At 43.8% G+C, this 18,435-nt stretch overlaps 1 protein-coding gene across 1 annotated transcript; it reads left to right on the top strand.

Moving 5' to 3' along the window:
* Window positions 1–356: 356 nt before the first annotated feature.
* On the top strand, window positions 357–18,338 carry tdrd7b (tudor domain containing 7 b). The gene is made up of 20 exons (XM_056442870.1): window positions 357–449; window positions 1,664–1,870; window positions 2,103–2,247; window positions 5,398–5,602; window positions 8,005–8,087; window positions 8,658–8,866; window positions 9,429–9,785; window positions 9,875–10,176; window positions 10,468–10,663; window positions 10,782–10,893; window positions 11,047–11,249; window positions 11,331–11,465; window positions 13,968–14,051; window positions 14,244–14,378; window positions 14,492–14,602; window positions 14,747–14,895; window positions 15,007–15,218; window positions 15,297–15,480; window positions 15,562–15,722; window positions 16,559–18,338. Exons 2-20 carry the CDS (start codon window positions 1,664–1,666, stop codon window positions 16,795–16,797), a joined length of 3,429 nt encoding a protein of 1,142 aa, XP_056298845.1. The 5' UTR covers window positions 357–449; the 3' UTR covers window positions 16,798–18,338.
* The last annotated feature ends 97 nt before the right edge of the window (window positions 18,339–18,435 follow it).

The following is an 18,435-nucleotide window of genomic DNA, read 5'->3' as shown; positions in this document are numbered from 1 at the left end:
TTATAATATATGTAACAAATTAAAAATAATATTTTGCCAACAGAAATAGAAAAATAAGCATATTTTATTGTTATTTATAGTATATATTATGAAGAATAACATATTTATATACATATATAAATTAGTGGATTGACAAAAAAAGCTAAAGTTCTTCATATGTTCTTGTCCCAGCTTCCCAAATTTCCAAACTCTTCTTCCTTTGGCTGGTCGGGGTCAGACAGAAGACTGTTCTCTGTCTCGTGCTGTGGCCCCTGGATGAATATATTGACGGGTAATTAGCCAGAAGCCCAGCCGACCAATCAGGTGGCGGAGGAGAGGCTGTGCCTGGAGAGGCTGTGCCTGGACGGGCTCGCAGACACCCTGTGACAGTGCCTCGGCTCGTGGCAGTGACAGCACTGACCGCGACTGAAGCAGGTCCTCACTCCACCATCCACGTCTGGGTAGATAAGGTAGAGTGTTTTATTTTTCAGCTTTCTGACTCACGTGGACTTCTATAACAATCGCTCTTGGTAAAGTTGTTGTTGGGTGTTTATTTGACCACTTTTTTCACTCTCGGCTACGATGTCTCGAAATCGTCCAAGCTAGCTAGGACATCCACCTTGCTTCCGGCACAGACTTTCAAAGTAATAACTTATATGGCTAAAATGCTGGGTAAATATTGTCCAGCGAGTCTCTGAAGTTTTATTGTGAAGGCAACATATACAAGCTTCCGGTATTTTAACAGTCCCTTAGCTAACTTTACGAGCCGCTCTTCCGGAGGTGGCACTGAAGGATTTAAGTCGTTGTTAGGCACTATGGTTGCCTGAGCGGACTGTACACCGGCCCTTGTACATTCCGTCGGTGTCATTCAATGTGCAAGGACTATTTTATTTCAGTGTTGTTAAGAAACCGAAACAAGACAAGGAAACTTCACCCACATAGTTTGGTCCCAATGGAGGGTGTGGAGTCGAAGTGCGACGAGTTACGTCATTCGTAGTTTCCCAGTCCCGTCTACTCCCTACGAGACAAAATGTATCAAGTGGCCGGAAGTTCGGAACATATCTAATTTTGAAGTATTTCTTAAAAAATCAGTATCGTGAATCAGACATACATATTTTACTTTACAACACAACTGTATTAACATGTCCTTCATAGGAGCACCTCGCCCAGCGTGGAGTGGAATAGAGCCTATATTTCTTCAATTCAAGGCATATATAAACTAGAGGAGAGTGGATACAATTTCAAAACAAACAAAGATGTATTTACAACAATAATATTAACACTTTATAACAAATTACTAACATAGCAACAATTTTAGAGGGCCACTTTCGGTTAACCACCAACATGTTGCAGTGGGGAGATCTCTTTGTGTAAAGAGGCATGTTTTATACCAAATATTTTTAATGTATATATACTTTTCACGTTATTCCATGGACATTATCATCTTGAACCTAAATGTGTCTAAAGGGATACAGTAGAAGTTTGTGTCTTTTGAAAAAGAAGAGGACAATAACCAATACCCGTTCATCGGGCAGATCAGGGAACCCCTATCCCTTGAGAAAAATAGATACACGCTTGTTTTGGTCATATAATATGACTACACTTTTTTGTCTTTTTTTAACTATACCGCTCTTACTATCCCTTAAAAACAAAATACGTCCATTCAAAAACAATTTATTTTCAGATGGCTGACGTAGAGCTGGTGAAGAGGATGCTGCGGGCCGTCCTCCAGGCCCACAGAGGCGGAGTGTCGCTGTCCCGTCTGCAGTTAGAGTACAAAGAGCTGACCGGGGAGCAGATACCACACAAACAGATGGGACACAACCACCTGGATGCACTGCTAGCCAGCATGCCCTCTGTAGTGCGCACAGAGCGCAGCCGCTCTGGAGAGGTGTGTGTGTGTGTGTGTGTGAGGCCTCTGCAGGATGGATGGTTTGATATTTAGCCATAATTAAATATTATTATTATTTATATATAATCTTATGTTTTAATACCACTGTGTATCCAAAGTGCTGTGGGCATAATTAGATAGTATGCACGCATGGGGGATAGTAGGAGTTACCCATAATAACTGGGATAAATCTTATTATTATCCGTCTGTTTACTCTTCTCTCTCGATGCAGGTGGTGTGTTTTGCCTCAGATGCCCATGAGACAGCCCACATAGCGAAGGTGGTGGCTCGACAGCGCAGCTCCAAGAAGACAGGCCGACCCCACCTGGTCAACACCCAGATGAGGGTCAAACCGGCCGCCCCACTCGTCCTCAATGGTAAGATTTTTGGACCGCCATGTTGGGGAGTTAGCGAGCATAAAGACAGCCACATGGCCATTTGTCTTGCTGATTTTAACAACAATAATACATTCTCTATGTAAATATAAAAACACATTGTGTACATTACCTTGCATGTAAAGCTTTCAGCAAGTCAATCAGATATTTTGGGTTGACTTAAGGCCAGATTCAATCAATGTGTGCAGGGTCTGAAAAACATTAGAATTTTCATTTGTGCATTTGGGATTTCCCAATTTCGGTCTGGGAGACAGCAAGCAAATATATAAAAATAATTTATGGAGAACCGCATTGGGAAGGCAATGGGCAAGATGCACAAGATATCAAAACACATTCATCTCTATCCAACTACATACATGGACGTTTACGACTGTTTCACAAGGTGGCCTGCAATGCATCAGGTATCGGACTTAACATAATTGCAGTCACTGCTAAAATATAAGGAGGATACATGCGACATCTGCTTGAGAGTGTGTATTTTAAAGCTAAATTGAAATAATTTCAAAGGCCTAATCTATAAAAACTTGTCGTTCACAAAGAGCGTGTGGGGCGACTGGCTCAGTGGTGAACAGGGCCGGCCACGAACCAACATCCATGTGTCCTTGGGCAAGACACTTAACCCCAAATTGCTCCCGTAGCTGTGCCTACTACGGTGTATGAATGTGTGTGAATGTTAGTTACTTGTGATGGGCAGCTGGCGCCGTGCATGGTGGCCCCTCCCATCAGTGTGTGAATGGGTGAATGATGTCGTGTGAAACTTTGAGTGGTCGGAAGACGATAAGCGGTACTGCCGGAAAACCGGTGTTGGGTGTCTTGTGAGGGTTGGATGTATTGTGTGTGTCCAACAGTGTAATTCAACAACACATGTTAATAGAGGACTAACATGTCATAGGTGAATGTGAGACTACTTTGCCGTATTATTAAAAACATGTTTGACTAGATAGCAAAGAGCACAGAGGATTAACAGATCCTGATATGCAGTACGTGTGGTGTGATGCAAAAAGCCTCAGGACTTCCTGTTATGATTGTGAATATAGAAAAACAAGTTTATCATCTTAACCAGTAATATTTCAATAATACTATTACATACATTATAAGGTTATATTTTAAAAAAAAAAGTTTTTCCAGCATGCTAAATGCTGTTTGAAATGCTTTTTCTACTCCCAGGAATAATATCATAAGAGTGTACCTTATATATATATATATTACCGATAGGATATATACTATATAAACTGTATGTATGTTATAAGAATAAAAACAAACCTATTCTGTTAATATTTTCCTCAAAATGAACCCAAAGGCCTTTTGAAAGAGGAGCACTGGCTGCACGTCGTTGCTCAATAGAATTCCTCCTCTTTGCATATTAATGATGAGCAAGCAGTTTTTTTTATACTCTAAGCTCGACGCGTGACAAAATAAACGGCTGATGAACTAATTCAGGCTCAGAAAGCTGTGGCCTGGACGTATATGTTTAGTTCCAGTCAGACGTTTCAATTTAATATTTCCAAACCTTGTCTAGACTCCTCTTGGGACTGGTTCAACAGAGCAGGAGAGACACAGGAAGTGTCCAGTGTTTGTATTAGTACTGTAGATTAATAATAATTAATAATTATTATTATTATCATTAAAGTACTGTGACAATGCACCTTTAGCTAATGCTTCCTGAGTTTGGGCCCAGTTTTTGCCTGACTGGCCTGTTTCAACTGTAGCTCTGTGGAGACCTGCAGTTCCTGAGGCACTAAGAATATCACACGCACACACACAAGCAGACACACAATGTTCAGGGCTGCACAGGTGTGTCAGGTGTGTGTGTGAACAAATATGTCAGCTCACCTGCATTTGACTGTAGATCCACACACAATTGTGAACATTCATTCATTTTTTCATGACTTTATTTGCAATTAACACACTCATGAACCATACCTGCACACATGCAAAATAAACATGCAATCTCACACACACTCACACTCACACACACACACACACACACACGTGTACACAATTATTTTTTTAGCGCATACACTTCCGCTAGACTGTGATGCTGCAGAGAGCCAGAGGAGGTGGTAGTGCAGAGAGGTGTTGGAGAAGACGAGAGAGGAGGAAGTGGCGACATGAGTGTCGGAGGAAAAGAAAAGAAGAGGGAGGGATGGAGGAATGGGAAGAAGGGATGGGGGGGGCAGATGACAGGGATGGGGGGAGAGTCAGAGAGAGTAGAGAGAGGGAGAGAGTGGGGTTGCGTGTTCAGAGTCGAGGCTAATGCAGCCTCTAGCCGCTGAGACTGCAAGCAGAGAGCAGCTGATTCACAAATCCGCCTCTTCATCCATCGTCGTCGTCTCCTCCTCCTCCCCCTTCCCCCTCCTCCTCCTCCTCCTCATAAGGATATTGATATTCAGGCAGAGGCAGTCTAGAGACTTTGTGTCTGAGCTGGTGAGGTGACGCAGCGTCTGCTTGTGTGTGTAATTGTACTCGTCCGTATTTGCATCTGCGCGTCCGCCTGCGTTTGTGAATGCTGAGTTTCTGCTTGTGGAAGTGTGATTGGTTCATTAATCGGCCGATTGATTGATTGATTAACTGCGTGTCGCTCATCGAGAAAAGAATACGCTTCAGACATCGAAGTGGCCCGTTGATGGCATTTGAAGACGGAAGGCTGATGAAGCTGCTTGATGTGTTTGTTCACTGTATGGATTTAATGAGATTCAGACCAGAAAGCAGAGGAAAGTTCAAGAGCTCGCGGAGGAAATGAGAAATGAGGAAATGAAAGACAGCATGAGGAATAACAGAAAGGGAAAGAGTGAGTGTGGGAGTGGGGATGACTCAGGGTTATGCTCAACAGGGTCTATCGGTGATGTCACGTAGCAGACATGTGACATCATACCAATCACAATGTGCCTGAATGATGTAACGTGTCAGTGATGAGGGAGAGGTGGGGGGGGGGGGGGACTGACTGTTGCTCTTTCTACTGAACACACAATGACCACAACACATGTCTTAAACTGAGGAGATAACTGTTAAGAAAAAGGAATCATGCAATAAGGGTTGGAAAAATGTATAAAGGGAGTTAGTATTCATGTATATTGTACATACTGTATACAAGTCCGTAGTTTTACTTTTCTTTCCTCTTTCTTTGTGCAGCCAAACCTCAAACGTCTCTGAGGCAACCGAACTACGGCAGGGGAGGCGGGGGTAGAGGAGGTGGCGGCGGCCGGGGGGGCGGCCATGGAGACTTCAGACAGGCGAGGGACCTGAGGGACGGCCAGTCAGAGGGCAGGACTGGGGCGCACTCGAGCAAAATATATTGGAACACGGCCAACAGGAAGGGGAACCCACCTGCCGAGAAGTAAGCAGTTCACACAGTGGCTTCGCTTCAAAAAAGTGAATTTAGATCATTTTATGTGATGCATTTTATGGTGCTTGGACCCAAATAAATATCTTTATATACATGTAGATTTGTTTCAGGCCTTTTGGTAAAAAAACACTATTTACATTCCAATTTTGACGCTTTACATGTTTGTGGAATTTATTTTGCACGATAGCAGTTATATTGAATGTGAACGTCACCAACCAGGCTACCACACTGCTGAGGAAATCCAAGAGAAATGTACAGATGAACCATCGTGCCAGTAGATTCTCTCACTGCGATGCAATCTGCTTCTTTAAACTTAAAGTCTTAGAGATGAAAAAATATCTTTTGAGGGATTTAATTACTCATCCGTAACCAGTTTCTAACGTTGTGTCGACACTCTACCATCCTACAGCTGCAGCTCAATGAAAACCCATCGTACATGTGGCCTATTCTATATTTCTTCACACAGTATCTCTTTTCCTTTCTCTCTCTCTCTCTCTCTCTGTCCCCCTCCTCCCCTCCCACCTGTGTGGTCTGAGCTGAATCAGAATAGGTTGCTGCTGAATGGGAGCCTATAGTTTAACTCTGCTTGGTGTCCGAGTGCAAACAGCCTCCATGCTGCTGCTCATTCAGCTCCAGATTGATGATGTGCTCACCAGATTTTTCTGGTTCTCTCTGTCTGTATCTTCCCTCCCCTCACTCTCTCCCTTCTTCTTTGCCTTCTCGTCTTCGTGTTCGGCATGTTTTCATCATTCTCACTTCTCTTTCTTACACCCGCTGTGAGTTCATTTGTTTATGGCTCATTATGCCAGTAGATAACGGCTTCAGACTTCTCTTGTCATTCACTAAAACATGGATTCACCTTTAAAAACCTGATTATATGTTATTGAAGAAGCCATCTAGCAACATTGTGAGATATTATATCTGCATTGCTTTAAACAATGAATCCTGATTATTCCAGCTCAGTGGCTGGCTCTCTCACTTCCATCCATCAACGGCCGTGATCGTCTGTCCACTGTGAAAACAACTGACGTCAGTCCTCTGTGAATTGCTGTAAATCAGACACACAATGGGGGCGGCAGGGTGGGAAGGCTGGTGTGTTGGCGGGGAGACCTGAGCCCTTTCTAAACCCGTCCTATTCTCTGGTAGATTAACACTTCTAAACCGACAGAGTGAATCAGCAGATCTCTCTGTGTCCCACGAGATCTTCCATTGGACAGTACGCTGGCAGGCCGGCGCTATCATCGTGTGTGCGTGTGTCAGTGTCTGCAGGTGTATTTTGGGATGCTTGGCAGTACAAGTGGTGAATTCCTGCAAACAAAATGAAAGAGCCAATATAGAATTACACTAAATTTCCTTTACATGATTAATCTAATAAAAAAGTTGAGGTTTTTGTCGTGGAGGAGACAATTCTTTAACTAGATGGTAGAGCGTGTGTGAGCTCAGGCGTTAACTATCATGGGTGTGGTGGGGCAAAGCTCAGGCGCAGAGAAAATGGGCATGAGTCCAGGTAAAGTGAAACGAAAAACTCTCTTTGCTGAGGAAAAAGTTAAACATGGACCTCAGTTAGATCGCAAAATCACACTAGAGACTAACAACAACAACCTGGCAGGTAAAATGGGAAAGCATGGGAGTATAGATAAGGGGGGAAACCACAGGTGTAGGCAATGAGCAATCAAGAGTGTTGGTGTTACATCAGTGGTCCCCAAACTACGGCCCGTGGGCCGAATCCGGCCCGCCTCCACATTTGGACCGGCCCCCTGAACAATACCAGAGACGCGTTCCGATTTATTATTTTTTTCACCTGGCCCGCTGCCGTTGAGATTGCAGTGAGACGCGGAGAAAATCTGGAGTGGTGCTTTTCACAATAGAACATCTTTGATGGACGTGTCGAGTCTCGGCCAATCAGCGTTCAGATGTCCACAGCGTTTGGGAAGTTAGGTTAGCTTGAATGTTAGTCCGCTACATCTGCTGCTGTCACGCTGCACGGTGTAGCGATGCTAACAAAGTACCCGTACATTAAAAACGATGTGATTTAGCATATTTTTAGTATCGATACTTCATTAAAAGAGCGATCAGAGCGCACCGGATATCTTCCGTCTCGGGCACACGCAGGTCGAGTGACATGCGACCTTGGATAAAACCGTATCGCCAAATCTGTAACTTTCGTTTTCCTGAGATCGAGATCGAGGATCGAACATGCAGCACAGAGCCAGGTCAAGCTTTAAAACTGAAGTCAGAAGAGATGTTTTTTTTTCTTCCCATCTATGCACAAAACAAATGGTTGTGAAATGCGACATCTTTTTAAGGTTTTAAAAAAAGAGCCTGTTCTGCACTATGTTCTTCTCTCTGAATATAAAGTATTGCTCCTTCTTGTTCCGTTCTCCTGTGTCCAGATCCGACCTGAGGATGACCCTCTCGTCACGGTTTCAGAAGGAGGTGCACGCTCACCTTTCTAGAAACTCCCAACAGACCGGCCGTAAGTACAACAGGCTAGTTTTCATGAAGCTACAAATACTTTGTGGAGCTTTTGGTCCTCCAAACGAGCAGAAATGTTTCCCCGACCTCGATAACTTCAAACAACTGACACGCCGTAAAGACTCGACTAAGTACAGGAACGTTTTCTAGTGTCATGCTGTGCTTTCTTGTCCTGAAGTATCACATCCTGTGTCCTACAGACCGATCATTACTCTGATGTGTGACGTTTCTTCTGAGGATCCTGTAGACACGAGGCGTCTCGTGTCGTCCGTCAACCTCTTTTAAGAATGTGTTTCCTTTCTGGTCGTTACTCGTCGTCTTATTTAGATCTTTTGAACCAAAAGAAAAGTTCCCGTCGATGAGAAAAAGAAAATCTAGAGGCAAAAAGAGGCATTTATTACTCTTTTACTTTACTTTTAATTCAAATCATCCATCTCTTTCAAGATTAAAGAGCTTTTGTGTCGGACGGGAGTTTGCCGTGCAAGTCTCGGGGTCCAGAAGATCAAAGCAGTAATTGCATCCATGTGTTTGTGGAATCTCTCTTTCTACATTTTTTTCTTCAATCTTCCAGCATCCTTTAATCTAAACGAGAGTCTCCACTCGGGGAAAGGAAAGCTCTACAATCCTCAGCAGGTCCAGGGTCGCATCGGGGAGATTCTGGGGAAGTACAGTAACGGGTTCTGGGTGTCAAAGCTGCCTCAGCTCTACAGGGAGCTGTATAAACAGGACATGCCCACTGAGGCCATCAAAGACTTGGAGACCTGGACACACATATGCACTGTATGTACACCTTATGTTATGCTATGTTTGTCATTTCACATAAGAAGCATCGCTGTTTTCAAATGATTATCTTTAACAATTACTTTTGTGATAAGAGGATAATCCAGCTGCATTACATCTTAATGCATCTTCTGGCAAAGAATTATCTTTTTTTGTGTCTTTTGCTATTTATTTTTTATACCTGATGTAATCACATGTGGTTATGTTAAGCAGCAGTTATATATCCGTTTATTGTTCACAGAAAACTCCGTAATAGAGACGGTATGCACAGGTAGACCCTGAAAACAGAACAAATATAACACTAAATGCTTTTTTCATCTCAGTATTTATCAGTTCATTTTATTTATAAAGCACAAATATATGTCATAAATCAGAGAGCATGAGAAACCACTCACAATTCTCTAATTAGATCACCAAACATACATGTCGATGCTTTTTAAGAGCTCAAAATAAATGATTAGCAATCCTGATGAAATATTGGAAGCAACAATGTCATGAATGTCTTACCTCCATTTTTTTTTTTTTACAACAAATAATTCAAATCCATTGCACTTATTTATAGGTCGAGAAAACCTGCAGCAGCAACCCATCAGAGTTGCTCCTCTACCCTGCCAAGGAGCAGACCACCACCACCTCCTCCACTCCACCCATTCTTAACTCCACCTCTGCCCCCGCGGCAAATTCAAACACCCCGACAGACAAACCTGCGCAGTCCCCCACCCAGAAGACGACCCCCAGCACCCACCCGACTCGCTCTGGCTCCTGCTCTCCCCAGACTACACCGTCGTCCCCCAGTCCTCCCTCCTCCCCCGCCACCCTCAGCCCCGAGCTGAAGCTGAAACTGGAGGAGCTGCTGGTGAAGTACTCCAACGGCCTGTGGGCCCACGCTTTGCCCAAGCTCTTCCTGGACACGTACAAGGTCAGTGAAATTTTTTCCCAAATTCAGGAGCTAGGTGCTCTTGCATATTTTTCTTTATATATATATATTAAATTTGATTTATTTGCAAGTTCAAACTGCCCGGACACGTCCTGGAGAACCTTCACCTCCTCTCCGACATCTGCACCGTCGACTTCCCGATGCCCGACAACCCGAAGAGGGCCATCTTGTACAAGGGGGGTAGCGGTTGTGGTGATGGTGGTGGACGAGAAGAGGATGAGAACTGTAATAGGAGGAACTCCTCCGCCAGCGAGGAGGAGGAGCTGGGGAGGCGGCTCAGTAACCACGTGGTGCCCTTTCTGCAAATACCCAAAGAGGAGTACCCCTCTGTGCTCGTGGTGGAGGCCACCCACACCAATGGCGTTATCATCAGGTGGGTGGGAGAACTGTATGTGTGTGAATGTAGTGTGAGACTTAACAGTGAGCATCATTTAAAATCCATCTCAAAACATACTGGTTTACACTGGGATTGGGTCATTTTAATATTCTACGGCCTGCTTTTTACCTTCTCTGTTTATTTATTTTATTGCACCATCTTTTCCTGTGTATTGTACTTTGCTCTTTTGACTGTTGAAATGTTTTGGCCCCTGTTATTGACAAATTGTCTGTGAAGTGCAAAATAAATAAACTTTACTTACTTACTTACTTCACCCTCCTCTCCCAGGTACATAGGTGAGGGTTACTCCCAGGCCCAGGAGTCCATGGAAGATGAAATGAGGGCGTTTTACAGCGTGGGCCAAAGAAGTCCGACTCCATTGTCGTCTCCTTCCTCTGGTCAACTGGTTGCTGTCAGGGCCGAAGAGGAGGAGGAGGAGATCCTGAGGGCGCAAGTCTGTGAGGTCATGGCTGACAAGGTCAAGGTGAGAATTTAAGAAGAATAACCAGGGGGACTAGTCATTGAATACCAACTGATGGATCCAAGATAAATACATACATATATATATATATATATTGATGTGTAATCTTCCACCCCTGTAGGTGCACTATGTGGATCATGGCTTCTCAGAAGTGATCAGAAAAACCAAAGTGTTTGAGCTGCATGAGAAGTTTTTCCATCTGCCTTTCCAGGCGACCAAATGTAAACTAGCAGGTGAGTCAGAATTGGAAAAAAAAAAAAACTTTCTTGCAGATCCTGCTTGTTTTCACCCTTATCCATCATGTATTGGCCTATTAGTGTAACTGTGTGTGTGTGTGTGTGTGTGTGTGTGTGTGTGTGTGTGTGTGTGTGTGTGTGTGTGTGCAGGTCTGGAGCCATTCTCTCAGGAGCCTGCTGTGCTGAAGAAGTTTGAGGCAATAGCGAGTGGAAAGATCCTCTTGGCAGAGATCCTGGAGAGAGGGCGGACCCCCGTCGTCGTCCTGTACGACATGTCGCAGGACGACGACGTCAACATCAACGCGGCCTGTGTGAAAGCCCTGCAGGACAAGACGCTCGCCAGCCCGTTACAGGTACAGGAGGGCAGACAGAGTGTGTGTGGTTTAGTCCCGGTGTGTGTGTGTGTATAAACTGTTATCCCCGGCTCTCCGCAGGTGAACACCACTTATATGAACGTGACTGTCAGAAGCGTCTGCTCCGACGGGACCGTCTACTGCCAGCTGCCCTCCAGAGGTCTCGCCAAGCTGAACGAGACCCTGGAGAACATAGAGACGTACTTCCACTCACAGGTGAACGCCGTGTGGCTTTTAATCATTGTTTCAGCGAGTGATAAGATAAAATAAGATTAGATATTCCTTTATTAGTCCCACAGTGTGGAAATGTCAGGATCACAGCAGCGGGTGCACATTAGAGCATTAATAAAAATAAAAAGATACAAATAAAACACAACTAGAATAGGCACTCGGTAGAGCGCATACCTTCGCATATCACAAGATTGGGCATTGAATTATGAACATTTTGGCATTAGTTGCATGCCAATTGGACAAAAATGTATCGTGCTATGGTAAAAAAAGAGTTTGACCTTTCCATGACCTTGACCTTTGACCCGATTGATCCCAAAATCTAATCAAATGGTCCCCGGATAATAACCAATCATCCCACCAAATTTCATGCGATTCAAGAACATTTTGACCTGTTCATGACCTTTGACCTTGACCTTTGACCCGATCGATCCCAAAATCTAGTCAACTGGTCCCCGGATAATAAACAATCATCCCACCAAATTTCATGCGATTCGGTTCAATACTTTTTGAGTTCTGCGAAAGATTTTGACCTGTTGATGACCTTTGACCTTTGACCCGATCGATACCTAAATCTAATCAACTGGTCCCCGGATAATAAACAATCATCCCACCAAATTTCATGCGATTCGGTTCAATACTTTTTGAGTTCTGCGAAAGATTTTGACCTGTTCATGACCTTTGACCTTTGACCCGATCGATCCCAAAATCTAATCAACTGGTCCCCGGATAATAAACAATCATCCCACCAAATTTCATGCTATTCGGTTCAATACTTTTTGAGTTTTGCGAATAACACGCATACAAATAAATAAATAAATACACGGCGATCAAAACATAACCTTCCGGCATTTTCAATGCGAAGGTAATCATTATATTCATTATGCTGCAATTAATATAAACAAATAGAACCATATATATGAGGACCAGATTGTCTTTATTCTTATTTTTTTAGTTTAAATACCGATATACAGAATACAAGCATCTCACTGGTGGAGGAACAGTTTGAAGTGTGACGATTGGTTAGTCGTGGTTCTCGTAGGAGGAGGGTTGAGACGGGTGACCACTCCCCTTTTATGTATACATCACAAACAACCTACGTATCTAATTAACATTAAGATCCATTCTGGAACTACGACTCTTATTCCAGTCCTCAGAGCATCACATTTAATTTGCTTCTCTGTGTCTCCATTCATCCCAGTTGTTTCTTGCTCGTCGGCCTTTTGTTGTGCAGCTTTACAAGCCTTCTGAAGTTTAATAGATCCCGCAGTTACATGAGCATTTGGCTGTGTAATAATTCATTAATATATCATTATTATTCATAAATTGGACACACGTGTGGTGCTTATAGATGTGTTGCGCACTCTTGACTGGAAGTGAGAAGAGAAGCATGTATACCTTCCACGCCGTGTCCCTTATGTGTCTGGATGGAGATCTACATGTATTCATTACAGTTCAGTTGGAACATAAACGAGGAAGACGAGGACTCACACAGCCGCTGAAGAGCCTCGTGTGAATGTATCCGTGTTGTGTTGCTTCTATCAGAGTTGTGGACAGATTGAGATTAGTTTCATAATCTTGCCGAGCCACTTAATCTGTTAGTCCATGCTTCAGTGTGCCAGTGCAGCTCAGTGATGCTTCACGTCAGTGTGGAGATCAACTCAGTGTGGAGTCTGGTACCAATGTGAGCGACTGGCAAGTCATGGGAGTGTGTTGCAAATACATTCAATTTCAATTCAATTCAGTTTATTTTGCATAGCCCAATATCAGAAATTACAAATTAGCCTCAGAGGGCTTTGCAGTCTGTACACATACGACATCCCTGACCTTTGACCTCACATCGGATCAGGAACAACTCCGCAAAAAATAGATAAAAACCCTTTCACAGGGAAAAAAAGGGAAGAACCCTTCAGGAGAGCAACAGAGGAGGATCCCTCTCCAGGATGGACAGAAGAATAGATGTCATGTGACCAGAAGGAGCATTACAGAGTTACAGAGTTATACATCAAGCATGCAGCGGAGTAATAGGTTTATTTAAGTATCATGTATGGTATAACTGGTAACATGACATACTTCATACCAGTAACAAACTGGATGGACTGTTTTTGTTTTTCTAGTCAGAAATTTCACAATATACTATTGAGTTTGGTAATCCATAGTTGAATCTATGTATGTAGTTTATCTGTTCGGGTGACTCCCCCTGCCAGCGTTGCTAACGTTGGTGTCATGAATTAACTGTTGTTGAGTAAATGTAGGATTAAATTAACCGGTCAGAATTAGAATCTTAATTTCTTTCAACATCAATAGTCATGTAACACAGATCTAAAGTCCCAGTCGTTGATGCCATTGCAGTAAACATCTACAGCAGTCTGTGAAACGTGTGTGTGAGCTTTTACAGTGTCATGTTGTATTTCAGTCATTCACACACACTCAGTGAGGTCACCGCTGTCACAACAATAATCGACTTGATGAGACGTGTTTCTGTTCCAGGTGACTTCAGAGTTCTTGGTGTCTCGACCCTTCTGTGGGAAACGGTGTCTGGCTCGCTACAAAGGGAAATGGTCCCGTGTGGAGGTGAGATGGCACTGTGGCACGGACTGGGAATTTCAAAACAAATCAAAATATTTAAAATAAGGATTAAGTCACAATTACAGTTAAATTACCCTGAGAGCTGAGATTGCACCGAAGCACCATCCAAATTACTGCATTCATCCCTTCACATTTAGTAGCATATGCACATTTCCCTGTATGTGTTTCTGTCTTCAGATCTCCAACCTGCACGGCAGCAGAGTGCTCGACATCTTCTTCATCGACGTTGGCGTCCAGGCGTCTGTCGAGGTGTTTGAGCTGAGGGAGATCCCGCCGCCATTCCTACGAGACCTCATGGCCATCCCGCCACAGGTCAGCCATGTCTTCAAAAGCACAGATCTTCTGCTCCAAGGAGATATTTGTTGTTGTTGTGAGTGCAGCGTACATATTATCTGAGAAAGTGACTTTTAGCGACGTGTGTTTAGGCTGTGAAGTGCTGTCTGGCTGACCTGGCGGTCAGCGTTGGATCCTGGACTCCAGACGCTGTCCAATGGCTTCGAGAGAAAGTGCTCAACACCACCAACTGCAGCATGAAGGTCATTTGCTTCCTTAACATTTAAACATCTTCTGCTGCGTCTTCTTCTTCTTCTTCTTCTTCTTCAGGAAGGAAATGATAATTGATGCCGTCGTCTGTTGCGCCCCTCGCGTGTCTCCGCTCTAATCTCAATGTTCCTCCCAAGGTGGCCAAGGTGGATGAAGCCAAGCGCTGCGTCTACGTCCACCTCTTCACCGACAAGAACTTCCACGACCAGGCCCGCAGCCTCAACCACCAGATGGCCCAGTCCGACCTGTTCAAACAGCACCCGGATGTTTTCCTGACGAGTCACAGGTCACTGCTGCTTTAAGAGGCACCTGTAATATCATATTTGGCTAATTATGAGCTTACATTTATGGGTTAATGTATTCACTCGATTTCTCCTTTGTTGATGTCATTTTACAGTTCTGCCAAGATCTTCCCGAGCACTTTATCCCCCAAAACTCCCAAAACGGGTGACTACACCAACGGGAATCCAACGTCGACCTCTTCCCCGGCCAAGCCTCATCTCAGGAGGGCTCTCTCGGAACGAGGAAGAGGCCCCAGCCCGCCACAGGCACCATCACCCCCCTCAGCCTCGCTCCAACTGCCACCATTACTGGAGCTTCCGCCAGCAGGTAATACACTCAGGGGAGGTAGATCTTCTCCGGTCTTGATAATCACGTGTTTACGTGTCATTGTTTTTTCCGACTCAGGAAACAACATGGACGTCTACGTGTCGGTGGCGTGCCACCCAGGCCACTTTGTGCTGCAGCCCTGGAGAGACATGTACAAGCTGGTGGTGCTGATGGGAGAGATGATTCTCTACTACAATAAAACGGAGGCGATGCCAGTGGACATAGAGAAGAATCAGATATATGCTGCTAAAGTGCAGAACAGGTGAGTCACTCGCACTGATCTGTGGTGCCTTATCCCTGTGTCTCTGTTGCCTAAATAGTTCCACTTCCTCTCGTCTCTCAGCTGGCATCGGGTGCTGGTGAAGGGAGTCCTGACCAACGGGTTGGTGTCTGTGTACGAGCTGGACTACGGTAAACACGAGCTGGTCAGCGGCACGCAGCTCAGGCCTCTGATCAAAGAGTTCAGACAGCTGCCGTTCCAGGGAGTCACGGCCCAGCTGGCTGGTGAGCAGCGTTTATTTAATAAGTATTTATATTTGCTGTTAATTCATTTTTTACTTGATACTATGAGATGCGGGTATTGTACTTCTTACTCTATACACTATATTTACAGATTAGTCTTTGATATATTACATATAGTGATCTTATAGAATATGGTGCATTTTTATAAATATAACTGCCCTATTCTAACTTCTTTATATTTCTAGCTAACTCAAACTACTTTTTAGAATTAGCTTCACCTCAATTTACTCTCATGTCCCATTATATTCCTGCATCATGACTACATTTTGCTGATAACATTTCTGGACTATTATTCTTTTGTACAAGAATATGTTTCATTAAAATGACAATAAATCAACAAAATATACACATAATATTTGTGAGACCAACAAATATCCTATAACATCAAAGATAGAGGAGCACAGCATGCATCAATCTTCATTGGAAGTTGTATTTAGCAAAGAGAGAAAGGAACAACTAGTTTATAGATAAAGTAAGTGGGGTTTAGAAAGCTATACCGATTATTTGACCTCCAGAGAGCAGCAGAAACAAGAGAGAGAGGAAATAAGTCTTTAGTTTGACTGCGTTATGGATGTTTTTTAGGAAAGGACCACGCACCTTTTGTAGCTTTTTGTTCGAGTTTAAAACTGAGGAGCAGATCTCATCACGGTTTAGACATGCTTCTCCTGAGCCTCTCTCCATATTACTAATAATACACGTCTGTCCTAAAGACGGGCGGAGGGAATGGTTCTTGATCATAACTGAGGCTGTAGCATTAAATCTTAACCGTATCGTGAACATCAACGTGAGCTCAACCTTCACACTCGTGTCCCGGGCAGGCTTGAAGCCGAGGCAGTGGTCAGAGGAAGCTTCCATCGTCTTCAGGAACCACGTCGAGAAGAAACCCCTCGTGGCCCAGCTGGAGGCCGTACAGGACGCCACGAACCAGTGGGACAGGAAGTTGACGGTCTTCCTGGTCGACACTTCGCAGGAAGAAAGGGACGTCTGGCTGCACGACATCATGGCCGACTTTGCTGATGAGCGGGCCGACGAGCTGGAGGCAACGGGAGAGGATTGACACGCTGCTCAATGAAGACGCCGGGAGACGTCGACAGACCACTTAGGAGAAGCTCATCCGTCTTTATCGATGTCGGTCCAATCCTGCTATAAATACTCTAAACATACCTTCAGCACACAGCCACAAACTGATGAACGTCTCCATAATATCCCCACACAGCTGCGGGGAGTGACGCAACATTTTTATTCCATTCGCCACAGGGTGTGAATCCAAAGCGGCGTATTGCGCAACAGCACCGCGAGTGCATCCATAGTGTGTGTGTGTGTGTGTGTCATCCCGGATGCCTACACTTTCACCCCTGCCAATGTGAGCGCCGAGCAAAGTGCACAACGCGTTAGCATGAGCTCTTCTCACATTCTAGAACGACTTAAAGACGATTGTTTAAAAAAAAAATCAGCTTTTTGAATCATTTTCGTGATCGACACGAAGTTTCCAGAAGTTAGAGCTAACATTCCCCTGAGAGGAGGATAGACGGTAGGTAGTTTACACTTTTTGTGTACGCTTAAATAAAGACTTTTTTTGTTTTTGCAGTTGGTCTCTTTTTAGGAGACGCACGTTGACAGAGTCTCCCGCGCTGAGCGAGCGGGAGCAGACACAGTCCACGGGGTTGGGGCGGAGGTGTTCTCCTGGGGTGAGATCTGATTGTACCTCACATTAGATAGTTTTTTTTGTGGTGGTGCATCCTGGTAGAACGGACTACGCTTGGGATTTTAGAGAGTGCACTGACGCAGAGACTCAGAGCGTTCCTCAGACTTTTTGACTGCATTGCTTAACCCTCCTGTTGCCTTAGGGTCATTTTGACCCGATTAAATATTTAACCCTCCCGCCGCCTTAGGGTCATTTTGACCCGATTCAATGTTTCACCCTCCTGTTACCTTTATATTTACTAACATATTTTACCCTTTGGGTTCAATTTGACGCCAGCAATTAAAACTTCCAGAAAATTATTAGAATTAATATTGTTTTCCAAGTTTAAGTGTGAGGCACTTTATGTTTGTTTGTTGACTACCGAAAGAACACCGACATTAAACATTGAATTAACCCTAAGGCGGCAGGAGGATGTAATATTGATTCGGGTCAAATTGACCCTAAGGCAACACAAGGGTTAAAGGAGCAGTGACCTCTGACCCCTGACCTTCACCATCTCTTCTCCTCATTTGAGAAACTCTCCTTTACTATTCTGTATCTTGTCTTACAGCCAGACATTCATCCATCATGCAGATCTTTCTTAATAATTACATATACTTTGATGATATAATAATTAAGCTTCTAGAAAAGGAGACGAGCTGTGACGAGCTTATGATTGGTTCCTGTGCTTCAATCAAATGTGGGATTTTATTATGAAATGTGTGTTTTTCTTCCGGCACACCTGCAAATGCTGAAGACAGCTTCATTGACATGTTACATGAATTTTATTTATATTTAACTTATGTTCTCTAGAGGATGATAAATGCTTAACTCATTCCGATGTTGTTGTTTGACAATGACCTGGAGGTAATACATGACTTGTTATTGGAATAAAGTCTGTTTTAAAAGGTTAACATGTCCATTGATTAACAATCACAATCGTGTTTTGTTGTTTTTAAAAGTCCCATCATTTTGATTTCTTTATTAAAATAGTAAAACATCCCAGTCTTT

Source organism: Pseudoliparis swirei, chromosome 21 (assembly GCF_029220125.1).
Source record: "Pseudoliparis swirei isolate HS2019 ecotype Mariana Trench chromosome 21, NWPU_hadal_v1, whole genome shotgun sequence".
Classification (NCBI taxonomy): domain Eukaryota; kingdom Metazoa; phylum Chordata; class Actinopteri; order Perciformes; family Liparidae; genus Pseudoliparis; species Pseudoliparis swirei.
Note: the sequence above shows the minus strand (reverse complement) of the source record. Positions and strands in the feature narration are given on the sequence as shown.